The sequence below is a fragment of the Lytechinus variegatus genome, chromosome 14 (assembly GCF_018143015.1).
Source record: "Lytechinus variegatus isolate NC3 chromosome 14, Lvar_3.0, whole genome shotgun sequence".
NCBI lineage: Eukaryota > Metazoa > Echinodermata > Echinoidea > Temnopleuroida > Toxopneustidae > Lytechinus > Lytechinus variegatus.
Window position 1 is genome coordinate 14922358 of NC_054753.1, and position 27960 is coordinate 14950317.

The window sequence follows — 27960 nt, forward strand, 5'->3', positions numbered from 1 at the left end:
ATGACAGTGATAGAGTATTTAACCGTTTGAACTTTCCAGAGAGCTATATCGATGGTGATACCTCGTTCACGCTCCGCCTTTAGCTTGTCGAGAACCCAGGCATACTTGAAAGATCCCTTTCCCATCTGTTACGATAAGTAATAATATCAAACAAATACGTGTAGAAACGTAAAAATGAAATTCACTTTAAAGATAAAATGAAACAATAAGATGATATCTTTTAAAGGTTTTTTCCAAGAATGAGAGAGATCTGGGGGTGTTTCACAAAGTTATAAGTATGACTTAGAGTCGCACTTAAATGTCTAGTTGCGCGCAGTATAAAAGGCATGGCAGCATTGGTCAGATCATGCCAAGAGGACGCGCACTACTGCGTATTGATCAATAACATTGCACGTTGCATATCATGTACGCGTCGACATTTAAGTGCGACCTAAGTCATACTTAAATCTTTGTGAAACACCCCCCTGGAATTTTTCTTTTTTTTTTAATTCCTGATGCCAAATATTACAAGCAGCTCTCTAATATATCGTGTAATATAGATTACATAAATGTCCTTTTTTATATAGAACATTAGGATTAAATTGCATTTTTCTTCTAGAAGAGGGTATAGAATGCTGTGTCCGTTAATATATTTCCAACAGAGAATATTTTACAAAATCATTACCAATACATATATAAATATATTCAGTAATATAAATAAAAATTAAGTTATAGAGAAAATTACACACAAAAATATTTTTACAGACAAACACATGATTTAAAAAGAATTATATGAGTATCTGTGGAAATAGGGGGAGTAACTAATGGGAAAGCTATAAGTAAGCCCTTATCCCCCCCCAAAAAAAAAAAAAAATTAGTGAATTGATGAATTCACAAATAAAGACACAAATAAATGAATAAGAAAATAACATAATGTTGGCTTTGTGCTATGTCTCTGCAGTCAGTTGTTTAAAATAGTTGCCTGATTAGGGTTTTTTTTCAAATAGTTTGATTCTACCCGGGTATTTTTAACACTTCGCTGGTGTGGCCCTGGGAAGCGGGGGTGCTCGAGCAACCCCCGAGATTTATACCTAAGAGCGCTGCGTGTATAATTTACCATAAGCAGCACCCCCTGGAAATCTGGTAGGGTTGCTAAAGAACAGAAATTTAGCAAAAATCACTTTATTTTTGTTTCAGTGAAAATCTTTCCCTGAACCACAATCTCCTTCATTTTTTTACGAGTTTTTTTTTTTTTCCTTGCCAAATTTTTCTTGACCAAAATGGCCTTCATATGTTATTACTTTTTTTTTAATTTCCTCTGATTTAAACCAAACACCCTGTTAAAATTTCGTTCCCAGGGCCGTGTACGCTGGTGCTCTCCGATATGTGGCAGCGGTTTGCCTGTGATTGATAAACACTTGAATAATCTTGAACCATGATTAACAAACCTCTTTGGATTCCTTTCCAAATTTAACGATGGCGTTTTTATCGATCCCGCCACACTTGTAGATGAGGTGACCAGTTGTCGTTGATTTGCCGGAATCTACGTGGCCGACTACAACAATGTTGATATGGCCCTTTTCTTCCTTAGGCGGCATTGTGGATATCTAAAGAAGAGTTACGTCACAGGAAGTTTGCGTCTGAATAAAGGCTAGAAATTTGAAATCAAACACACGTCCGAGAGAAGTTATTATTAACAATGATAATGATAACAATGATAATAGGCTAATTATGGTAACAACAACAATAGTAATAGGCGCCATTTATCTAGAATTATTTCCAACATATATCTAATCTTCTGACCAAACATATTCTAGCTAGGCCTTTATGCTGGTGAAACAAAATGCCCATTGAAGCATATTAAGCCTTCTATTCCTTGACGTAAATAGCCATGTACCTTTCGCAAACCTCAGGTCCGTATGTAACACACACTGGATTTTCACGATTGATTTTACATCATACTCAACATGGTCAATGGAATCAATCGTAGAAAACATAGAAAACTACAATCATTGCTAAGCTTTGTGTTACCCCGGAAGCGAAATTATTTTCCCCATCACATTTGTGGACATCAAAATGAATATTCATGACGTTCGTCTTCGGAATACGCATGCGCTTGGACTAGTCTGAACAATATTGTGCCCGTTCGCATTGCCGGGGGGGGGGGGGGCACTCAGTATACAATGCATAGTGAGTATGTGCCGCGGAGGGGACCCCCATTTTTACACTCAAATATCCGTTCCAGGGCGTAGCATTTTCATCATATTGAGAAAAGAACTAAGAAAGCCGCTCCGATCGAAGCATAGCATTTTCTTCTTATCAAGAAAAAAGAAGAAAGAAATCCGCTCCAAAACTTCGCGTACTTTCCATTACGCCGTTCCGGCCGCATTGATCCGCCACAATGAGCTGCAATTTTGGTGAAAAGCGGCTTCAGAGCGCTGTCCGACCATCGCCTCTGCGTGAGTGCACCGGCGCCCATGCTGCTGGGCGAGCTGCATACACGTACGTATGCCCGCTCTATAGGGATCCGTTCCAAGGACGCCCGTTTTCACAAACATTTGTAGATCCGAAGCCCGTTCGAGGACCCTCCTTTTTTACAATAAGTCCGCTCCAAGGCCTCTGTTTTTTTTTGTCTCGCTCGCGGCACACCCGTACCACTGTGTTGGTCGAGTGCCCCCCCCCCCCCCCTCCTCCTCCGGCCGCGTTGCATGCCCTGAATGAATCAGCTCCGTAGCCTATAGGCCTTAGATCTATATCTAGATCCAATTCTTAAATATTTATCAAATTGCCATTAAGACAAGTGACAAGAAGACAAGTAGGCTAGGCTATATGGCTATAACCTAAGATAGATCCGGGGGGCCACTTTCATTCACGAGTGGATACCATGTGCGACCATGGGGTCTCGAAAAGCACCCTAAACACGTAATTTCCATATTCTTAACAAGTATTGGCGTGTGAAACCCTACCCTTAACAAGTATTGGAAACAAAACAATACTCTTGGTTGGCAAATATTCCCTGAAATGAACCCCTAAACAAGTACAAAAATGTTTTATTGTTATGGGTCCTCCGGCCGTCGGCTTTACCTTATTTGGTTTAGTAGGACCCCACCTTCTCCACCTCGCGCAAATGGGGCAAAAAGGACATCCTTGAACATTTTAATTTTGTTTTATCATCCCCGCAAATTCGACCCTAAACACGTAATTTTCCTAGCGAAATAGATACCCCTTTATCATTATTTTAGCGTTTTTGACACCCTTATCACGTTACGTACGTAACGTGCCCTATCGTGAAAAAATACATCCTTTTTATGTGTTTTTTTTTGGGTCGCGCATGGTATCCACTCGTCAATGTAAGTGCCCCCCCCCCCGGGGGGGGGGTAGATAGGGCATTAACTTAATTTCAAACCTAGACCTGTCTTATGCCTGCGGCCGAATGCCATGGTTAGCTTATAGAACTGGTTAATTGCGAACTTTACGTTATTTACGTTAAACCAATGAGCTTGGTAGTTTGATAGTTTGATAAGTCTACTCCGTGTAGCCTATACTAGTAACACATTTGCCTGTTTCGAGCATGGGAAATTAAACTTAAAGGGGAATGAACCTTTTGAACAAGTAGGCTTGTGTCGAAATTAAAAAATAATCAAAGAATAAGAGCAAATGAAGTTTGAAAAAGATCGGACAAATAATGAGAAAGTTTGAGCTTTTGAATATTGCAATCACTAATGCTATGGAGATTCTCCCATTGGCAATGCGACAAGGATGTGTGATGTCACATATATGAACAACTTTCCCTTTGATGGACTGTAAAATACCCCCAAAATGTTTGTTTTTGCATTTTTCTTATGGTGATACAAACTCTTTATCCATGATGTATTCTTTAAAAATCTGAATTACATGCCCTCCTATATAGAAAGAACGCATGATCTATTGATAAATGTGATAAAAGAGGCAGTTTAAGTGAAATATATACTAAAGTAATGAGGAGAGTTGTTCACTTTGACATCACACATCTTTGTCGCATTGCCAATGGGATGATCTCCATAGCATAAATGATCGCAATATTCAAATGATCATAACTTTCTCATTATTTGTCTGACTTTTCTCAAACTTTCGTTGATCCGTTCCTTTGATTTTTCTGTTTTCACACAAGCTATCTTGTTCCAAAGGTTTCATTCTCCTTTAATAATTTGTACAGAAATGCTTTATCGATCAATTACATTTTGTTGATCAAGATAGTTTACTCGGCGATTGAAGTAGCAATGTAGAGCTAGAGACCAATGAGAACCACGCGTTAAACATTCACAAGCATGTTAATGTCCCAGCGTAGGCTATGTACATAATAATGATAACATTTGTAGGGCGCTTTATACTGGTCTTTCAAAGCGCAGGTTTACAGATAATAATATACAGTCAATCTATTAAAAAAGAAAAAAAAAGTTGTGGGAAAAGGTGAGTTTTAAGTGAGGATTTGAAAATTTTCATGGAGGGAGCATTTTGGATATGAGTTGGGAGTTTATTCCAGAGGGTGGGAGCAATTACAGAAAATGCACGATCACCATATCTTAGTGCGAGGGCCATGAATTAAATTAGTTAACTATGATGACCGTAGGGATCTGAAAGAGGAGGAAGAATGAAGGAAAATCAGGTCTTGGAGATATTTGGATGACATATTTTGTAGACAATGAGTAGAATTTTTAACGTTATATGCGAGAGTTTACCGGAAGCCAATGAAGTGATCGGAAAATAGGGGTGATGTGTTTGTGTTTCTTGCTCAATGTTACCATTCTCGCTGCAGTGTTGAGGATTCGCTGGGGGGAGAGAGAGATATACATGTACACTAGCCATTTTTTTTTTTGGGGGGGTCATTAAACTGATAGTCCGGGCTGAAAGTACACTGTTAGAAAATTTATCTTTAAAATAAAATAAGTTCCTGCAGCAGAGTCTCGAGAACACCTGTAATCTTACCAGATTGCGTAATCTTACAGGAAATTGGTATTTGGTGTGTGTATTCTTACAAATTTCCTTAAATAAAACACTCTTTTCCCCTTTTTCTAACAGACCTGTTCTGTTAAATTGCAGAAAAATTCCTGTTTCATGAATTTAAAGAATGATTCTGGTATTGCTTTTTGCAAAATCTTCTTTTATTTTTCTGTAAAATCAGGGGTTTTTTTAACAGTGTATTTATAGCTTGATAAATAAAGTAGAATTCACTGAGCAAATTGCCGATAATTTCATAAAATCGGATAACAAATAACAAAGTTATTGAATTTTAAGTTTTAGCAATATTTTGTGAAAACAGTCGTCATGAATATTCAATTAGGCGGGCTGATGATGTCACATTAGTCCGGCAGCCCAGGAGGTTTATTCAACCGAAAGCTGGACAAGCAGATGACCCCATAGCTGGATGGTATAGACCCTGGAGTTTACAAAAATGCATTGCTGCCGGGTTCTATGCGTGGTCTTCCCTCCTAAATGACGGAATATATGACGTCACTACAAAATGGCCCTATATTTTACCATTTTTCAGACATTGTACACATAGCATGAAGCCAAGGGAGAATATATCAGCCAAATCATGTTTGTTTTGTATGAAACTTTCAACTTATATTGTTCAAGTAGGGCACAAGTGATATGCGAAATTTCAAGAACAGAAATTATTGTTTACATATGCAAATTACGTAATGAAGTTTGCATATAATTAGTTTTGGAGATTTATCGCATAAAAAATTGTCGAAAATTTATTTTCTTGTTTTAGTTTACTTTATTTGATATATTTCCTCTCAAGCATAATATCTTTCTCTTCATCAATATCTCTTCTTTAAGAAAATATATAACAGTAATTGGAAATGACATTATAGACTGTGATTTCAGCCTCCTTTTCAATATGGTGCGCACATAGAAATCGTGCGTTTTGGGGCGACCGATATGCCTACTTTATTAGTGCCCAAAAGTCTCTCCCAAAATGAACTACAGTTCTAAATAAGCGTACGCGTCCTCAAACGAAAGGTCGGGAATGTCGCACCAACGCATAATGTCGTAGATTGCGACATTCCCGACCTTTCGTTTGAGGACGCGTACGCTTATTTAGAACGGTAGTTCATTTTGGGAGACTTTTGGGCCCGTCGTCATGGTCGTAAAACTCCGTCCTGTAATGCAAATTGTGTGACATGAGATTTTTTTTCGTTTCGCATCTGGAACGGAAACATTCAATTTGCGTTTCGTGTGCAAAATTCTGGTTGCTACTATGGTAACAGCGATATATCTGATTTAGGACGACTTTCCAAATCCAAATTTGGTTCCTCCCAGAGCTCGAGAGGCCGCCCGGGGGACCCACTTCCATTGAATGGTGGATACCAGGCGCGACCACACGTAAAAAGCGAAAGAGTGGGTATACGTATAGGCCTATGTAGCGTTATGAGGGTGTGAGAAACAATGATTAAAATACTGAAAAGGGATATATTTCCACTACTTGTAGGGTGTCACAACCCAAATACTTCTTGAGAGATACTTTTCATAATCTGGAAAAGACCTTCCTTGTTTAGGGTGCTTTTCGAAACCCATGGTCGCGCCTGGTATCCACTCATCAATGGAAGTGTACCCCCCCCCCCCCCACCCGGCAAACCCCCCATTTCTGCGGAAAAGTAAAAACATACTGCTCATTACTTTGTGTGCTAGAGGCATATTGTTTATGTAGAAGGTGCTGACAAAAGAAAAAAAAACTCCGCAAATTTAGACGGTTTATGACCTGTTGCATTCTGTGTACATGTCAACGCATGGGAAATGATTCGGCTTGAGAGGTGATCTTTTCCATGGAATCAATTGCCAGTGATCCACAAATAATGCACATTAAATGCAATATCGATTCGATGGACTGTAATGATCTATATCTAAGCCTTAATTCGGTAAGTGTTTCCTTACTCAATATGTACTCGATTTGTTTGAAAAACCACTTTCTTATCCATGTCATAATTTACATTTCGCATGTCTCCAGCCAGCTGGAGTCATAGCCATGATACAGGTACAGTCCCGCCGCGAGCTTAGGCAGGCAAATGGCATGGCATGGCATGCTGGTATCGTATAAAAGAGCTTTGCACACGAAAAGCAAGATCTATAGGGCCTGTAACACAAAGCTTGGCAATGATTGTAAAACAGTTTTCTACGTTTGATTGTATTGACTGTAATGTATAATCAATCTAGAAATTCGAGTCTATGATTAATCGTTAACTTTTGAGTTACCCGACTCTAATCTCGCGTTGTAGAGATTTGCGAAAGGTGCCTATTATGCCAAGAGCGTCCGACGCATAATGTCGTAGTTTTTCTAACGCATAATGTCACATGTCGCAACGCATAATGTCGCAGCAAATTGTCAACGCATAATGTCACATGTCGCAACGCATAATGTCACAGCAGTATTTTCTTCAGGACTCGACTCGAGCTACAAATAAGATATGCTTTTACTTAGTATTTTGAGACACGAGAAAGAGAATAAAATTATTTGGAAAGCAAGATTACTCTTTGTATGGATATCTATCAGTTTATTGCCATTTCGTCTACTACCTTTTTCCCCTCTATTGCATGGTCTGATATCATTTCGTCTAATTACCATCTTGTCTAACAGTTGGTCTAATAGCCATGTTTTATATCATCATTTAGTCTAATTGTATTTTTCAATTGGTCCAATATCTACTTTGTATCATTACGTCCGTTACCTTTTGGTCTAATGGCCAAGTGGTATAATAACCACTTGGTGTACTCTCATTTTCGTCCATGTTCCATTTGGTCTAACTTCAGTTGGTTCGCTATCACTTTGTCTAAACCCATTTCGGCTAACAATCATTTGGTATCGTTGCCATGGGTCCAATCACCTGTTCTAGGACAATTACCCCCATCGGACAACTACCCCCTGACGATTTTACCCCCCCCCCCGGACAATTACCCCCTGTAAAAATTACCCCCGAGGACAATTACCCCGGAAAATTACCTCCTGAGGACAATTACCCCGGAAAAATTACCCCGAAAAATTATCCCCGAGAACAATTTCCCCTCAGACAATTACCCCCTGACAACTACCCTGCACAACTACCCCCTAGGACAATTACCCCCGGACAATTCCCCCCTGGACAATTACCCCCAGAAAATTACCCTGGACAACTACCCCCCCCCCCCCCGATGACAATTACCCCCAGACAATTACCCCTTAGGAAAATTACCCCCCCCCCGAGGATAATTACCCCCGGGAACAATTTCCTTGCCCTGGGGACAATAACCAACTAGACAAAGAGTCATACTACGGTCGTACGTTTGACGTAAGAAGTACTCAAGGCATTCTCGAGTATCTTGAAATCAAACGAACGCAGTAAGAAAGCCGTAAAAAGTGAACTCCATCTGCAAATCCTTACAAAACCCAGAATTTTATCATGCTTTTTATGTCACGGTAGCGCAAGATCATCAACACTTTGTAATTTTACTATTTAGGGCCTAAATGATAACATTACAAGGCGTTCTTGTGTACATTATCTTTGCATTTTGTTTTTGCTTTATGTATCTGTTATACACTAAAACCACATCTTAATCTGGAATGTGCACAAATTGTTTCATAATTCTTAGCTTCTTGTTAGATGAATTGTTTTAAAATAACAAAATAACAGGTTTATAGGTCCTACTTGTCAGTGGTAGTGTTGATGGGTTGCGTTACCGACTTTCAACATATTTCTACCCGTGAAAGTGTTTTTTAGCGTTTTATCTATTTGCCTGATTTTTTTCCTGAAATTAAACCCCAATAAATAAAGAAGAATCAGATCAGTTGGAATAAGAGAAATTAGGTATTTGTGATTATTATGTCTAATCGTGTCCTTTCATGAATGTTCAATTGTTCTATGAAAACTTAGTATGAGGGCCAGTTTACACATTTTCTGATGTATGTATGCTATATATATATCTATAGCTATATCTATATATATATAGCTATATAGCGCAACCCCCACCCCCACTTTTAATGATGCAAAAGGCATTGCTCCACAAAAAAAGGAAGAAGAAAGGCGGATAGGGAAGAAAAAATGAAAAAGAAGAAAAGGAGAGAGAGGGAGAGAGAAAAAGGAGAAAGAGCAATATAAGAGAGAAAGTTATTAACATAAGATAAAGTAGAAAATATATTGAAAACCTGTGCCACCGACAAAGACTTACAATGGTTCACGCCTGGGGGGGGGCACTCAGTGCACTGCAAAAACACCGGTGTTAATTTAACACCAGCCTGGTATCTATATTGGTACACACCAGGGAGGTGTTGAAACAACACTAGTTTGGCGTTAGGGCCCGGTTAGGCTAACGCCAATTTGACGTGTAAGCAACACCGATTAGTGTCAAATCAATATCGGTTTGATTCTTAACTGGTGTTGTTTTAAACACCTCTCTGGTGTGGACCGATATAGATAGCAGGCTGGTGTTGAATTAACACCGGCCTTTTTACAGTGTGTATAATAATGTGCCGCGGAGGGGACCCCATTTTTACACTCAAATTTCCGTTCCAAGGCATAGCATCTTTGTCTTATTGAGATAAAGAACAAAGAAAGCCGCTCCAAAGCAAAGCATTTTCTTCTTATCGAGAAATAGTCGATTTGACAGTCTCATTGGATCAATACACCAACCTAGAAATTTTTTTTCCGATGAAGTTTTTTTCTTGATTCGTGTTCCTAAGGGGTCCTAGAACAAATTCAGCTTGGTTGCCAAAAGTTGCCGTTTGGGCAATTTTGCTAATTTGCATAAATCCAAAATGGCCGCCAGATGCCATCTTGAAAACCTAACTTTTGAACCCCTGTCCACAAAATGATGAGTAATGACTCGTTTTAGGGGTTTATGAGATGTGTAGAACTGAATTCTGTAATCATTTTTGCAATATAAGGTCATCTTTAGGTCAAATCCAATATGGCCGCCATATGCAATCTTGAAAAAATGACTTTTGTTCCCTTGCCCAAGAATGACGAGTAATACCTCTACTTAGGGGTTTTGGGGTGTTCAGAATCCATTTCTGCTTTCTATTTTGCAATATAATGTCATCTTCAGGTCAAATCCAAGATGGCCGCCATATGACACCATCTTGAAATATCAATTTTTGAACCCTTTGCCCCGAATCATGCATAATAACTCTATTCATGAGTCATTAGGTATGTTGATTATATTCATGTAGTTATTTTGCACAAAGGATAATCTTCAGATAAAATCCAAGATGGCCGCCAACCGCCATCTTGAAAAATTACTGTCTGAGGCTTGTACGTGTTAGAACTAATGTAAAGGGATTTCAGTAAGATACTCATTTCTTTTATTAATTCTCAAGTTTTTGTCCCAGAATCATGAATAATATCCCTCTTTTCGTGAGTTATCATTTGGTATGTTTATTCAATTTCTGTTCATAATTTTGCAATGTAGGATCATCTCCAGGTCAAAATAATCCAACATGACCACTAAACGCCATATTAAGAAATAAAAAAAAACTACTTCCGAGACTATTGAACCTTGAAGAAGTGCTGTCCCTAATAAGGTTGTTGTTATGTATTGGAGCTCAAGTAAGGGGATTTCAGTGAGAATGATTCATTTCTTTTAACCACTCCATTTTTAGTTCGAGGTCAAGTCATGTCTAAGATGGTCAGATGGTTGATAGATTTCGTCATTAACCAATTACTTTAGAATTAAACCATTCAAGGTTTGGGCTATGATTTCGGGAGTTTTGATCCCTTTTTTATTTCTGTGTAACCATAATTTTCCAGTGAAATGACTTTAAAGTATTATTTGAATTAAAAAGTGATTTCTCCGTATTTTTTTTTCAAAAAAATTAATTTAATTATTAACTTCCTTTATAAGTATTATTGGACTTTTCCTCCTGACAAGAGCCATTGACTTGGTCAGCAGGAGTGCACTCTTTAGCCTCCTGCAGAAGATAGGCTCCCCAAGACTGTTCCACGGTCAGGATTGTTCTCATTCGTGAAATGTTTTACGGAAACGATGTCGCCCCTGCCTCTCAAGAAGTGGGAGTACAAGACCTAGTCATACATAACAGCTGCCTGTCTTGTGCATGTAAGGGGTTTGGACCATCCATCAGACTTTGAGACAGTCAGAAATCCTGATAGACTCAAAACACCGACTGTCCTCCAGATATGTATATCAATAGCACACACTCGTCTGGTTATAGTGGACTCCTCACCTACCTTGGACCGACTATATGTATCTTGTCCCCTTTCACAAGACAAGCATATAAGCATCAGGATTGTAAAATCTGTCACAGTCATGACCAAGCTCCTGCACGGAAGTAAGTCCTGGAAAACGTACGCCGACCAAGAAAAGTGGCTAAACACCTTCCATGTCAGCTGCCTCGGACGTATCATGCACGTTAAATGGCAGGACAAAGTGAAAAATACAGAGGCCCTTCAGCGTACGTGCTAGCATCAAAAGCTTCTTCTCGCTCCTTAGTCAAAGGCACCTCAGGTGGTTGGGGCATGTTTGCCCCATGAAACCTTGGCGAATCCCTTCTTGGATTCGCCAAGGTAAGGTAAGCTGTGTGATTGGTCTCACCCCATCGATAGATCACACCTCCGTTTTAAAGACACATGCAAGTATAACATAACACTTGCCGGCATAGACACTAACACTTATGAAGGTGTAGATGATAGTCGCCGTCCATTCTATGGAGAGCTACTAAGTAAAGGGGTCAAGACGTCAGAAAATAATCGGAATGCTAAATTGGCAGACCAAAGGCATAGGAGGAAGGCTAGGGCAGCATCTCTATATTAACGTGTCTCAGCGCCATCCTCCTTCATCTGTAAAAATTTGCTCTAGAGACTGCCACTCTAGAGTGGAGCTCTATAGTCACTCTCGAAAATGTAAGGCCTAGCGCTACACCATCGTCTTTTAAGGCGAACTGATGCCTACCAATCATTGGACACATTGATTTAGAAAAATAATATTGATAAAACACTTTCAAATTGAAATAAGACCCTAAAAGCCTCTTCAGTACAAAGGTATGAATGGACCTTAAAAAAATACACTCGAAATGGATAGCCCAAACCTAAAGAGGATTCATTCTAAGTTGAGCAATTAATGTTGAAATGAACTTGAGAATTAATAAAAGAAATGAGCATTCTTACTGAAATCCCTTTATATTAGTTCTAACACGTAAAAGCCTCAGACAGTAATTTTTCAAGATGGCGGTTGGTGGCCATCTTGGATTTGATCTGAAGATTATCTTTTGTGCAAAATAACTACATGAATTGAATCAACATACCTAATGACTCATGAATAGAGTTATTATTCATGATTCTGGGGCAAAGGGTTCAAAATTGATATTTCAAGATGGCGTCATATGGCGGCCATCTTGGATTTGACCTGAAGATGACATTATATTGCAAAATAGAAAGCAGAAATGGATTCTGCACACCCCAAAACCCCTAAATAGAGGTATTACTCGTCATTCTGGGGCAAGGGGAACACAAGTCAATTTTTCAAGATTGCATATGGCGGCCATCTTGGATTTGACCTAAAGATGACCTTATATTGCAAAAATGATTACAGAAATCAGTTCTACACATCTCTAAACCCCTAAAACGAGTCATTACTCATCATTTTGTGGACAGGGGTTCAAAAGTTAGGTTTTCAAGATGGCATCTGGCGGCCATTTTGGATTTATGCAAATTAGCAAAATTGCCCAAACGGCAACTTTTGGCAACCAAGCTGAATTTGTTCTAGGACCCCATAGGAACACGAATCAAGAAAAAAACTTCATCGGAAAGAACATTTCTAGGTTCGGAAAATGTCAAATCGACTAAAAAAAGAAGAAAGAAATCCGCTCCAAATTTTCGTAACGCCGTTCCTCGGTCATATTCTGCGGTCTGCTACAATGAGCTGCAATTTTGGTGAAATGCGGCCGCAGAGTGCTGTCCGACCATTGCCTCTGCGCGAGCGCACCCGGCGGCTGTGCCGCCGGGCTAGCTGCATCATCCACGCATGCCCGTTCCATAGGGATGCGTAAGCACTCACACGCTGGCGATCCGTTCCAAAGACCCCACTTTCTTGGTCGAGTGCCCCCCCCCCGGGGGGTCACGCTTGATTCTAAGGGTAGTTTTCCGGAAGGTAATTGTCTAGGGGGGGGGGGGTTATTGTCCTAGAACCGGTGATTGGACCCATGGCAACGATACCAAATGATTGTTAGGCGAAATGGGTTTAGACCGGTGATAGCGAACCAACTGAAGTTAGACCAAATGGAACATGGACGAAAAGGAGAGTACACCAAGTGGTTATTAGACCAATTGGCTATTAGACCAAAAGGTAATAGACGTAGTGTAAGCGGAAAAAGTGGTTATTGGTCCAACTGAAAAAATACAATTTTGACTAAATGATATTTAAACAAAACGGGTATTAGACCAACTGGCTTTTAGAGGGATGGTATTAGAAGAAATGGTTATTGGACTATTGTGATAGTTGACTAACTAATGGTAGACGAAATGATATCAGACCATGTGATAGTGCGGAAAGGGCGCAGACGAAATGGCATATCCATACAAAGCGTAATTCTGATTTCCAAATAATTTCATTCCCTTTCTCCTGTCTCAAAATACTAAGTAAAAGCATATTTTATATCTTATTTGTAGCTCGAGCCGGGAACTCGAGTCCTGAAGAAAATACTGCTGTGACATTATGCGTTGCGACATGTGACATTATGCGTTGACAATTTGCTGCGGCATTATGCGTTGCGACATGTGACATTATGTGTTAGAAAAACTACGACATTATGCGTTGACTGCGACATTATGCGTTGGTGCGACATTACATCGGTTTGTAACGCTCGGCAGTAATAATTCCTTGCATGCACTGAGCGCTGGTGATGGTAGACCCGGATGGTAGATCGAGCTAAAGCCAGGGTAATATTCAGCGCTTTGTATCCTCAGGCAAAGGTCGCTTTATAAATCCAGCTCTTATTAGTATTAATATCATTAGTAGAAGGGGTTCGCCAGTCATAATAATGGATGAGGGTCGCCAGTCATAATAGTAGAAAGGGTTCGCCATCATAATAATGGATGAGGGTCGCCAGTCATAATAGTAGAAGGGGTTCGCCAGTCATAAAAGTGGATGAGGGTCGCCAGTCATAATAGTAGAAGGGGTTCGCCAGTCATAATAGTGGATGAGGGTCGCCCTATTCATAATAGTAGATGAGGTTGCCAGTTATAATAATGGATGAGGGTCGCCAGTCATAATAGTAGAAGAGGTTCGCCAGTCATAATAGTGGCTGAGGGTCGCTATTCATAATAGTAGAAAGGGTTCGCCAGTCATAATAATGGATGAGGGTCGCCAGTCATAATAGTAGAAAGGGTTCGCCAGTCATAATAGTAGATGAGGGTCGCTATTCATAATAGTAGGTGGGGTTCGCCAGTCATAATAATGGATGAGGGTCGCCAGTCATAATAGTAGAAGGGGTTCGCCAGTCATAATAGTGGATGAGGGTCGCTATTCATAATAGTAGAAAGGGTTCGCCAGTCATAATAATGGATGAGGGTCGCCAGTCATAATAGTAAAAAGGGGTTCGCCAGTCATAATAGTGGTTGAGGGTCGCTATTCATAATAGTAGAAAGGGTTCGCCAGTCATAATAATGGATGAGGGTCGCCAGTCATAATAGTAGAAAGGGTTCGCCAGTCATAATGGTAGATGAGGGTCGCCAGTCATAATAGTAGAAAGGGTTCGCCAGTCATAATGGTAGATGAGGGTCGCTATTCATAATAGTAGATGGGGTTCGCCAGTCATAATGATAGATGAGGGTCGCTATTCATAATAGTAGATGGGGTTCGCCAGTCATATTTATAGATGAGGTCGCCAGTCATAATAGTAGAAGAGGTTCGCCGGTCATAATAATGGATAAGGGTCGCCAGTCATAATGGTAGAAGGGGTTCACCAGTCATAAGAGTAGATGAGGGTCGCTATTCATAATAGAAGAAAGGGTTCGCCAGTCATAATAATGGATGAGGGTCGCTATTCATAATAGTAGAAAGGGTTCGCCAGTCATAATAGTGGATGAGGGTCGCCAGTCATAATAGTAGAAAAGGGTTCGCCAGTCATAATAATGGATGAGGGTCGCCAGTCATAATAGTAGAAGGGGTTCGCCAGTCATAATGGTAGATGAGGGTCGCTATTTATAATAGTAGAAAGGGTTCGCCAGTCATAATAACAGATGAGGATCGCCAGTCATAATAGTAGAAAGGGTTCGCCCAGTCATTATAGTAGAAAGGGTTCGCCAGTCATAATAGTGGATGAGGGTTGCTATTCATAATAGTAGGTGGGGTTCGCCAGTCATAATAATGGATGAGGGTCGCCAGTCATAATAGTAGAAAGGGTTCGCCAGTCATAATAGTAGATGAGGGTCGCTATTCATAATAGTAGGTGGGGTTCGCCAGTCATAATAATGGATGAGGGTCGCCAGTCATAATAGTAGAAGGGGTTCGCCAGTCATAATGGTTGATGAGGGTCGCTATTTATAGCAGTAGAAAGGGTTCGCCAGTCATAATAACAGAGATGAGGATTCGCCAGTCATAATAGTAAAAGGGGTTCGCCAGTCATAATAGTGGTTGAGGGTCGCTTTTCATAATAGTAGAAAGGGTTCGCCAGTCATAATAATGGATGAGGGTCGCCAGTCATAATAGTAGAAAGGGTTCGCCAGTCATAATGGTAGATGAGGGTCGCCAGTCATAATAGTAGAAAGGGGTTTCGCCAGTCATAATAATGGATGAGGGTCGCTATTCATAATAGTAGAAAGGGTTCGCCAGTCATAATAGTGGATGAGGGTCGCCAGTCATAATAGTAGAAAGGGTTCGCCAGTCATAATGATGGATGAGGGTCGCCAGTCATAATAGTAGAAGGGGTTCGCCAGCCATAATGGTTGATGGGGTCGCTATTTATAGCAGTAGAAAGGGTTCGCCAGTCATATAACAGATGAGGATCGCCAGTCATAATAGTAGAAAGGGTTCGCACCAGTCATAATAGTGGATGAGGGTTGCTATTCATAATAGTAGGTGGGGTTCGCCAGTCATAATAATGGATGAGGGTCGCAATTTGCATACAGGACGGAGTTTTACGAAAATGACGACTGGCCCAAAAGTCTCTTCAAAATGAACTACCGTTTTAAATAAGCGTGCGCGTCCTCAAACGAAAGGTCGGGAATGTAGGTAAAGGTAAAACTGACGACCGAAGTCCGTGACATATAACAATTGAAATATCGCTGTACTTGTTTAGGGGTACAAATACTCTCCATGGTTATCGATTTGCTTGTTAAGGAAAGGGTTTCACACGTCAATACTTGTTAAGGGCAGTCTCTCACAGCAACCATCCTGCCTCTGGGGAATCTACAGGTTGGACTATGCTATGCCAATGCTGTACATAGCACACACTTTAAAAAGTCATTAAATATCATTTTTGTGACCAAAATTACTAATTGGCATAGAGTTTGTTTTATGCTCTATCATACATACTTATGTCTTTTGCACATTTTCAGTAGTTCCCTTCTCTTTCCCTTTTTCCCCACTCTTATGCACAGTTTATTATGCCCTTCTTTGTTACCTGTTTGACCCACCTCTCACTAATTCTCTTGTTATTCATATCTTCCTCATACCCTCTATCACTGTTTTGTTCCAGATCCTGTTTGATTTGCCTGCCTCATCTTAATCCCTCTTGGCTTGGGGTCTTTCTTTGGCCTTTACTCACACTAACTTCCCTTTGTGTTTGCCCACTCCTTTTCTTTCATCCCCTTCATTAACCTGATTAGTCATCTCTTCTCACTAATGCACCTTTTGTCTCTTTGTTCCAGTGTTGCTGTTGATATCTGTGGTCTATATTATGGTTGTTCCACCTTATATGTTTGTCGTTTTGCCTCCGAAGAAGATTCTGCTAGGATCAAAAGCTTAGGCCCTTTTGACTCCAATTTATCTTTCATAAGTAACTTGGGAATAATTTTTGTATTCACCAGAGCGCTCAAAAACTTGAATTTTTGTCATATTCCTGTATACGCCCTCTATTGGTGGAAGGTAATATGGCAAGACAATTTTCATTTTTCACTCTATATTGTAAATTCTCAGAAAAAAAATTCCAAGAATCAAATATACCTAAGAGCTAAATTATATCATAAAAACGGCAATGAATCTGACAGTGTAAAAAAATCAAGCATTTGTCCCAACGAAAGAGAGAAAATAAGCCAAACATTGCCAACCTTATTTTGCCACACCATGAAGATGTAACTGACTCCAAGGTCATATCATACCCTTGTTCATTGAATGAGTGGTTAAGGGGTACATTTTCAGAATATGGAAAAGTGCGTTAAGGGTGCTTTTCGAGACACCATGGTTGCGCATGTTTTATTAGTGATTGTTCGTCCGGTGCAAATCTTTGGATGATCTGCTGTCCCGACAAAGCCTCTCAACTCTCCATTTTGATTAGACTTGCATTTTCAAAGAAGTTGGTGCAGCGAGCGGCTCCTTAGTAAATGCAAAAACTCTCTAAATCAGGCGCACCGTATGTACATAATATTGTTCCCGCTATAATTCCGTAAAAATGGTATTTTGTACAATAATCTATACTCGGAGGAGCACTTTCATTATCATTACACCGGCTTTAGCTATAGCCATGCAGCAGTCAGTGCATTCAAGGAACTCCTGTCGGGTATATATATATATATGTATACGGAGAATTGTAAAAGCAATTACATTCATTTATTTAGTAATTTCCCCCTTTAAGGATATTTTGGAATGATCAAGAATATTCCACAACATGTTTGTAAAAGCTTTTGTTAAGCAGGCCTCTGCTTATTTAAAGGCCAAGGATTATTGTTATTTCTGAATAGAGATAACTTTACAATAGATTGCTACATAATAGGATTAGCTATGATTTCACTGAGGTCATTCAAGGGTGTGATTGCTCCTGAAAGAAGGAGAATGTTCGTTTTACAGGGCAATACCAGAAGCTTCCATAATAGTGAATACTAGAAGCCTCTAGAATAGAGAATACTAGAAGGATCTACAATAGTTGTAATTAGTATATAAAGCTAGCAGATTCTTCAAGGACATCATCATATCATACCAGATCACTTCATCAGATCAGAGCTAAGAGTTTCACGCCAGACTTTATGTCAGAGCAGACTTTATTTCCACCTCGAATATTTATCTTCTGTGAAATTATTTACCCGCCATCAACGAACTGTTCGCGGTTATTTTGAGAGAGGAATTCTCAGTTCTCATCGAGATCATCAACATCATCAACCTGTTCAATGAACACTCTTCAACATGTTCAACACATGGATTGCTGAAATTGACGGTTAATCATCATCAACATCGTCTTCACGGACATTTCAACTCGTTACAGTGACTCTTATTATTCATCGTGCTTCAACATCAGTTTCATCATCGCCATCATTGTGAATATTTGCCAGCAAACTTGGACTTTTACCAGGATACTATAATTTGGAATACCGTAATTGCCAGAACTGATTTGAAGAGAAGTAAGACCATTATCATTTATGATTTGTTTGTTTATACTTAATTATTTCCTGTAATAAAAAAAGAGGAAATTAAACCTAAATTTTACTTGTTATATGTTGCAGTATCGTAACAATATATGTATATAATAAAACCATGAAAGGACCCTGGATCCTGAAGAGTGCTCTACAATGAAGGAGCTGGTATAATCCGAGGTAGGAAGGTTAAAACAACACGGCTACTCTGCCAGTTTCATGCTTGAGAAGCATGATGATTGCTTCTTAAGCATGAAACTGGCAGTAGCCGTCTTGATTTAACCATCCTAGCTACCTCGGATTATATATATATATATATATATATATATATATATATATATATATATATATATATATTTGTCAAAAGTCTGCTTCAGCATATTGAGTAAAATATCACAAATAGTTTAGTAAATGCGGTAAAAATAAAATCCTATATTTCAAGGAGCTTAGCTCTCAAAAATGAAAAATACTTTACCTTTCACTTTGAGAACTATGCTCCTTTTAAAATCTACGATTCCATTTCTACGGCATTAACTTATCTTTATATATATATATATATATACATATATATATATTTATATATATGTATGGTCTAGTGGTTAAGGCACCGGCGTTCAAAGCTGGGGGCCCAGGTTTGATTCCCGCAGAGACATTTTTTCGGCATCACCAATTTTTCCAAAGGGTAGATAGCTCTGGGGAACCTTGATTTAAGCTACGCCTACCATTGTTCTCTTCATCCATTTCTTTACAATATTTAAATATAAAAGAGTTGCCAAAAAGCTGTTGTACATGTAAAGCTTTACACATTTGTATTTCTTCTCTCATACGTGTACTGTATCAAAGCAATAGCTTTGATCCAGCTGAGGCATGGCGGCTTGTCATTGTTCAAAACTCACCTTCACCCGACAAAGGAAAATATAATTGGTATAGTGTCGAAAATCTGTCTATCTGACGGTCAATCGGATCGGGCTCACCCTAGCCACTAACCCGTCTCTGTGGTCTAGTGGTTAAGGCACCGGCGTTCAAAGCTGGGGGCCCGGGTTCGATTTCCGGCAGAGACATTTTTTCGGCATCACCAATTTTTCCAAAGGGTAGATAGCTCTGGGGAACCTTGATTTAAGCTACGCCTACCATTGTTTGCTTCATCCATTTCTTACGATATTTAAATTTAAAAAGAGTTGCCAAAAAGCTGTTGTACATGTAAAGCTTATCTGTATTTCTTCTCTCATACGTATACTGTATCAAAGCAATACCTTTTGTTCATGCTTTTATTTAAATTGAATTAATCTATCTTGTATTTATTTGTATTTTGTTTTAAGAATGACAAAATAAATTGAATAGAATATCATATCGGAAAATGTGGTGACATATATACAGATATAAAAAAGGTCTTAATTTGCATATTAGTGTGGCATGGAAAAGTAAGTCGGGTAAGTTTTAACCATCAAATAATGTTCACGAAATTAAGGAGTTTTAGACATATTGAAAATCAGAAACTTTGTTTCCGAAGCCGATTATTTAAAATCCAAGGATGTGAAAGAGAAATGCTGCAATTATGGTATTGCCTGCTGTAATGTGTGCATGTCCCCGTGAACTAGCGGTATCACTGTTAAGTCACTTATCATTTAAAAATAATAAATGTATAGTTTGTTTGCATATGTTTTTCTTGTATTGATATTAATTAAATCCCCTCTTGACCCACCTCGGGTCTTTTCAACATACCAGCGCAAACGAAATTATTTCCCTTATTCGTAAACTGCCTCCCGAATCTTGCCAGTTATATCCTGTTCCTACAATTCTAGTTAAGGACTGCACTTCCACTTTTGCCCCAATTATTTGTCAAATTATTAACCTCAGTATAGATCAAGCTACTGTGCCTTCTGTTTTAAAGTCTGCTCTTATTCGTCCTCTGTTGAAAAAACCCTCCTTGGATCGGGAAACCCTGACGAATTATTGTCCAGTTTGCAATCTTCCCTTTCTGTTTAAGATCCTTGAGAGAGTTGTGTTCACTAGACTGAACGATAATTTGTAAGAACACAATTTACTTGACCCTTTTTAGTCGGCTTACCGACCCCACCACAGTGTTGAGACTTTACTCATAAACGTTTCTAGTTTCATATTGCAGAAAATGGACTCTGGATCTGCTACAGCAATGGTCCTATTAGATCTGCCTTCGGCCTTTGATACTGTAGATTACAAGATACTTCTCAATACTCTTGCAGGCTTAGGTATCCAATACCAGGCTCTTGAATGGTTTAGATCTTACCTATCATACCATTCACAGTCTGTCGTTCTTGACGGTTTCACATCCTCCTCACAGTCATTAGATTGTGGAGTACCGCAGGGTTCTGTAGGCGGACCGACCTTATTTTCAATTTACCTACTCGGTCTTCGGCATATTCTTCAAAATTACCCTGTTCATTACCATATTTATGCCGATGATATATAGGTTTTTGCCTCTTTTCCACCGGACCAAACTCAAGCTTCCCAAGCTTTGCGCATTTGGAAAATTGCATTTCTGCCATTGACACCTGGATGAAATCAAACTCACTGCAACTAAACCACAGTAAATGTGAGTTCATGCTTTTTGGCTCCAAATCTCAATTAAGTAAACTTAACATAGACTCCATCTTCATTGCCGGTAATCCTGTTCCTCTCTCTGATTCTTGCCGCAATCTTGGTGTCATTTTTGATTCCCAACTTTCAATGTCAAATCACGTCACAAGTATTTGTAAATCTGTCCGCTATCAATTGCGCAACATCGGTTTCATTCGAAAATATTTAACTCGTTCTGCAACAGAGAAACTTGTGCACTCACTCATTTCCTCACGTCTTGATTTCGGTAATAGTCTTCTCTGTAATATAGCTAACTCCAAAATTAAACAACTTCAAAAACTTCAGAATTCAGCAGCTCGCATTTTTTTCTCTGTCAAATAAGCGCGATTGCATCACTCCTGTTCTTAAAGACCTCCATTGGTTGCCAGTAAAGGATCGCATAGTTTTCAAAATTCTACTTTTGGTTCATCATATCATCAATGGATCCGCACCCGATTACAACAAATCTCCTATACACCACTATCAACCTGCACGCACACTGCGATCACCCCAATCTAGTCTCTTGCATATCCCACTATCTAAAAAATCCTGGGGCGATCGAGCCTTTGCTCATGCCGGACCAGCCCTGTGGAATTTAGTACCACAGGAGCTGAAGAACTCAAACTCTGCAACATCCTTTTAAAGGCAACCTAAAATTGCTTTCGTTCACCAGCAGGTACTAGGTTTTTTTTTCCTTATTTTTAAATTTTCCCTTTTTTTGTACTTCTCTTAGTTCTCTTTACTTTTATGTCTTACTCTCTTAAGCGCCTTGAGCATTTAATCAAAATGGAAAAGACGCTATATAAAATATATGTATTATTATTATTATTAAAACGCCTCATATTCCAAAGCTTCAAGGGGCTCCGCCCCCTCGAGCCCACCAGGGAGCCCTCAGCAATATTTTGCTCATTAGCGCAAGTGGAGCAGTACAGATTGTGGCGCTTTAAACAAAAGTAATTGAGAATGACTGGAGAATAACTTTAACTTTTTTCATTTTTTGTTCATAGCAATTAAATTATGACACCGGATTTAGACAGATATTAAATGAATCGACATGACAAAAAAGAATACTCAATTGGAAACAAAAATAATTAGGCTTAATAAAGCAATAATAGAAATTGATTTAAGTGAATGAAAAAAAAATATGATATTGCCAATTTTCTTACCTATAGCTTAACCTGTGTTATGGATGTGGCTCAGTCAAATAAGTGATGATGCCATTAAAAGGCGATTCTAATGGACTTTTCTTGGAGTGGCTTTTCTGGGGCAGATGTGTGCGCATGCGCGTGTGTGATAGTGCTGGGAGTAATTTGAGATTATTAAAAGAATGACACGCAGCTGAGTAGAACGAAGAACTATCAAAATATCACAGCCTGATGCCCATCATGAATGTTGTTTTCTTATCAGTTTTTGCTTCAAGGATCACCATACTATTAATATCATTGATACATACAACATCCCTTCGTAATGGCTCACCCATTCCAGAGGAATAAGTAGATATGCCTGTTTGTTTCGATACACTAGGCTAGTTAAGAATGGGACGCGCACTTTTTTATATAAATCTGGAATTAAACACAGCCTGGAAAGGTTCTTTGCAGTGGCGGACCGCGACCAGGATAGGACAAAGCATTGGAGGGGCACGTACAACATTGTTCACAAACAATACAGTGCCAATAAGTACCATACCCACGAGACACTCTGACGAACTTCATATACCACTTAAGAACTTTACTGGACAAAAAATAAATTCCTATTCAACGGTCCTAAATTATGGAACTCCCTATCTAATAATGGTAAAGAAAGCGTCTCTTTAGAATTCATTCAAACGTAAATTCCCGCGTAAACTCAAGCTTTTCCTGCTTCATTCCTATAATTCTTTGCAACGGAACTAACACTTCGTTATCCTGATTATCATCCTTACATGTTTACATTTTTCATTTTTATTCTTTTACTTTTTTTCATCTTATATTGTCAAGTTATATCATCTTTTATTATTTCACTAGATCAGGTAGGTTTCTGGTCAGCCCTTCCCCATTCTGACCTTTCCTCCTTTAAAAAAATACAATGTTTTATCTTGTCTTGTACTATCATGTCTCTTTTTTTGTCTTGTTTTCTATGTTCTGTCATTCCCTCTCTCTCTTTCTGCTTTTTCTTCTGTCTATTGCGCAACATATCTTCACAAGGAAGACCTCTTTGTGTAAATAGCTTTGCATTTGTTCAGTAAGATTTTCATCAATATGATTTCGACCTTTTTGTTCCTTCTTTTTTTTTCTTTCCTGTATATATAAACATATATGAATAAGTAGAATATATTTTCTCCATTTCCAAGGAGGATCCACACTCTACAAGCTTTGCTTTTTAGTGGACCCCTGTTACACCCACAAATGCAATAACGCCCACAAATGTAATAATCGCCCACTAATGTAATAACGCCCACAAATGTAATAACACTTTACCCACAAATGTAATAACGCCCACAAATGTAATAACACTTTACCCACAAATGTAATAATGCACTTTACCCACAAATGTAATAAATTTTTGATCGCCCACAAATGTAATAATGACTTTACCCACAAATGTTATAAATTTGAAGGGATTTTTGGCAAATCCGTTCTGAACTAAAATCCGATAGTAATGCGTTCATATAGCACACAAGTGCAAAGTCTTTTTTCCTGATCCGGCTAATTAACAAATTATAATTTAAGTCCAAAGCCTTTTCTCCAGACCCGGTTGTTTCAAAAATTATAATATCAAGCCAAAGTCTTTATTCCAGACCTGGTTGTTTCAAAAATAATAATATGAGCCCAAAGTCTTTTCTCCAAACCCAGTTGTTTCAAAAGTAGTCTTTATTCCAGACCCGGTTGATTCAAAAATTATAATACAATGCCAAAGTCTTTTTTCCAGACCCAGTTGTTTAAAATATTATAATATAAAGTCAAAGACATTATTCCAGACCTGGTTGTTTCAAAAATAATAATATGAGCCCAAAGTCTTTTCTCCAGACTCAGTTGTTTCAAAAGTTATAATACCAAGCCAAAGTCTTTTTTCCAGACCCGGTTGTTTCAAAAATAATAAAATGAGCCCAAAGTCTTTATTCCAGACCCGTTTGTTTCAATAAAAAATATTATATAAAGCCAAAGTCTTTATTCCAGACCTGGTTGTTTCAAAAATAATAATATGAGCCCAAAGTCTTTATTTCAGACCTGGTTGTCTTAAAAATGATAATATAAGTGCAAAGTCTTTTCTCCAGACCCGGTCGTTTCAAAAATTATAATATACACCCAAAGTCTTTATTCCTGACCCGGTTGTTTGAAAAACTATAATATAAAGCCAAAGTCTTTTTTCCAGGCCCAGTTGTTTAAAAAATTATAATATAAAGCCAAAGTCTTTATTCCAGACCTGGTTGTTTCAAAAATAATAATATGAGCCCAAAGTCTTTTCTCCAGACCCAGTTGTTTCTTTATTTTTTTTTCAGTATTGTGTATCAAAATACCCAAGAATTTTTTTTAGACAATTGAATACAATTTTGTTTAAATTTATATGGGGTGGTGGCAGTGATAGGGTCAGAAGACAATTTATATGCAATGATTTTAGTGGAGGTGGCTTAAAAATGATTGATCCATATGCTTTCTCTGTGGCACAAAAAATGTCATGGGTCAAAAAGCTCCTGGATGATAATTATGAAAGCTTGTGGAAATCAATTGAAATGTCTACTTTAAGTAATTTTAATGATAAAAGTGATATGTTATGGAAATCCTATGCTCCTGTCAGTATTTTGAATAAATTAACATCCTGTCAATTGGCTGAATCACTCCATACATGGTATATATTCAGAGAATATTTTGTCAAAACTTAATTCAATGTAACCTTTTCTTCAATAGGTTTTTGCCAGTGCATTTGGTTTAATAAGAATATCTGTTCAAAATCAAAGCATTATTTTTTGTACCAAGACTGGCTTGACAAAGGAATAGTTTATATTAGTGATTTGCTTAACCCTCCCCATCCTGGCTATAAACTCTTTGAAGAACTTGTATTAGATTATGATATCAGTAAACAGGATAGGAGGAAATACAACTTTCTGATGAAAAATATACCATCTGATTGGTTGGTCACATCCGACCTGACCACAGATAAGATATTTGACAAAATAAGAAACCAACTATTGAAAACTCACAAGGTCCCCAAATTTGCATATAGTATTATATTAGAACCATGTCTTTCAGAAAAACAAATGACTTTTTGGAAAGACCTTGATGATACTGGTCAGGTCAGTTGGGAAAAAAAATCATCTAAATAATTTGAATGTACTATTAGTATGCGTATTCGTTCTTTTTATTTTAAGTTATTTCACAGAGCAATAGGTTTAAATGATTTTTTTGTATAAAATTAAAAGACAAGACTCCCCTAACTGTTCTCTTTGTAAAGCTGTCCCTGAAACGTATGTCCATCTGTTTATAGAGTGTCCCGTCGTTAAACCCATTTGGGTTGAAGCTATTAAGGCTATTGCTAAGAAAATTGATAAACTACAAACTGTCTCTATATTTGAAAAAAAAATGGTTTTGAGTCCGACAAAATTCGTAACTTTTTTGTTTCTCTTAAATATTATATTTATATATGCAAATTTCAAAATAAGCCACTAAGTTTTGAAGGTTATAAAGCCTTTATTGCTGTTAATAAAAAAACTTGAATATGGTATTGCCAAAAATAAATAATAAACTTAGCATGCATTTTCAGAAATGGAGATTTAACATATGAACACTGATATTGCTATTTAGCACATGAAATTTATACATGTATCATGTGTACATTTCCATCTTCATTTAAATATACTTTTTCATGTTTATGGGAGTATTTTTGTCTTCTTTTTTTTAATGATTGACTTTTATTTCGGTTTTGCTTTGTAAGTGGTATCTTATGCTGCAGTATTTATGTTTTGGTGTTTTATTATTCTTATCATTATTGTTATTTATTTTTACTGCTTATTTTTTTGTTACATGTATATGGATTCGATGATTGTAAACCTTTGAAATCAATAAAACATATAAAAAAAAGAGTGGGATACATATTTTATTTTTGGCATTTTTATATGCTTGGTGAACGGAATTATGTGCGACTGCCAATATAGTATGTGCATCACAAAAGACTGCATGGATATAGAGGTATACAAAATACTATGATCACAAGTGATGTGATAGCCCCGTTCGTCGGTATATCTATCACGTTTTCAACTATTTCTAGAGCTAGTAATTTCCCATTTCCACATTATAAATTGAAAATTGATGGAATTGCTCAGATGCACCATTTGAAATGATGACAATAAATCCATGATTCAACACTCCTCTACTTGATAAAGTGCTTTTAATCAACAACTTGGATTCCTGGCAAAGCACATCAAGTTCTACATTCTTCTCATGATATGTAATTATACTGATTTAATCATTTTCAATTAAATTGATTATATTGATTTAAATTTGACATTTGATTTATATTTGAATCACTTATAAATATCATATATTAAATGCTGAATTTTGTTCATGCTTTTATTTAAATTGAATAAATTTATCTTGTATTTATTTATATTTTGTTGTAAGAATGACAAAATAAATTGAATAGAATATCATATGAAAAATGTGGTGACATATATACAGATATAAAAAAAAGTTCTTAATTTGCATATTGTGGCATGGAAAAGTAAGTCGGGTAAGTTTTAACCATCAAATAATGTTCACGGAATTAAGGAGTTTTAGACATATTGAAAATCAAAACTTTGTTTCCGAAGCCGATTATTTAAAATCCAAGGATGTGAAAGAGAAGTGCTACAATTATGGTATTGCCTGCTGTAATGTGTGCATGTCCCCTTGAACTAGAGGTATCACTGTTATGTTGTGAGAAGTCACTTATCATTTGAAAAAATAATAAATTGTATAGTTTGTTTGCATATGTTTTTCTTGTATTGATATTAATTAGATCCCCTCTTGACCATTTAAAACGCCTCATATTCCAAAGCTATTCCGCCCCTTGAGCCCACCAGGGGCCCCTCAGTAATATTTCGCTCGTTAGCGCAAGTGGAGCAGTACAGATTGTGGCGCTTTAACAAAAGTAATTGAGAATGACTGGAGAATAACTTTAACTTTTTTCATTTTTTGTTCATAGCAATTAAATTATGACACCGGATTTAGACAGATATTAAATGAATCGACATGACAAAAAAGAATACTCAATTGGAAACAAAAATAATTAGGCTTAATAAAGCAATAATAGAAATTGATTTAAGTGAATGAAAAAAAATAATGATATTGCAAATTTTCTTACCTGTAGCTTAACCTGTGTTATGGATGTGGCTCAGTCAAATAAGTGATGATGCCATTAAAAGGCGATTCTAATGGACTTTTCTTGGAGTGGCTTTTCTGGAGCAGATGTGTGCGCATGCGCGTGTGTGATAGTGCGGGGAGTAAATTTGAGATTATTAAAAGAATGACACGCAGCTGAGTAGAACGAAGAACTATCAAAATATCACAGCCTGATGCCCATCATGAATGTTGTTTTCTTATCAGTTTTTGCTTCAAGGATCACCATACTATTAATATCATTGATACATACAACATCCCTTCGTAAATGGCTCACCCATTCCAGAGGAATAAGTAGATAGGCCTGTTTGTTTCGATACACTAGGCTAGTTAAGAATTGGACGAGCACTTTTTTTATATAAATCTGGAATTAAACACAGCCTGGAAAGGTTTTTTGCAGTGGCGGACCGCGACCAGGAGAGGACAAAGCATTGGAAGGGGCACGTACAACATTGTTCACAAACAATACAGTGCCCCTCGGTCACGGTCCGCCGGTTGACCGTTTT

At 38.0% G+C, this 27960-nt stretch overlaps 1 protein-coding gene across 1 annotated transcript in view; it reads right to left on the bottom strand.

Moving 5' to 3' along the window:
• Nucleotides 1-22346, bottom strand: part of LOC121427946 (elongation factor 1-alpha-like) — a 57520-nt gene extending 35174 nt beyond the window's left edge. Inside the window, exons 1-3 of the mRNA XM_041624523.1 lie at nucleotides 22271-22346; nucleotides 1428-1630; nucleotides 1-125 (exon numbers count right to left, since the gene is read on the bottom strand). The exon at nucleotides 1-125 is cut by the window's left edge and continues 55 nt beyond it. Of these exons, the coding sequence (XP_041480457.1) occupies nucleotides 1-125; nucleotides 1428-1577 (275 nt within the window). The 5' untranslated portion in view covers nucleotides 1578-1630; nucleotides 22271-22346. The remainder of the gene's footprint in view (nucleotides 126-1427; nucleotides 1631-22270) is intronic.
• Nucleotides 22347-27960: the final 5614 nt, after the last annotated feature.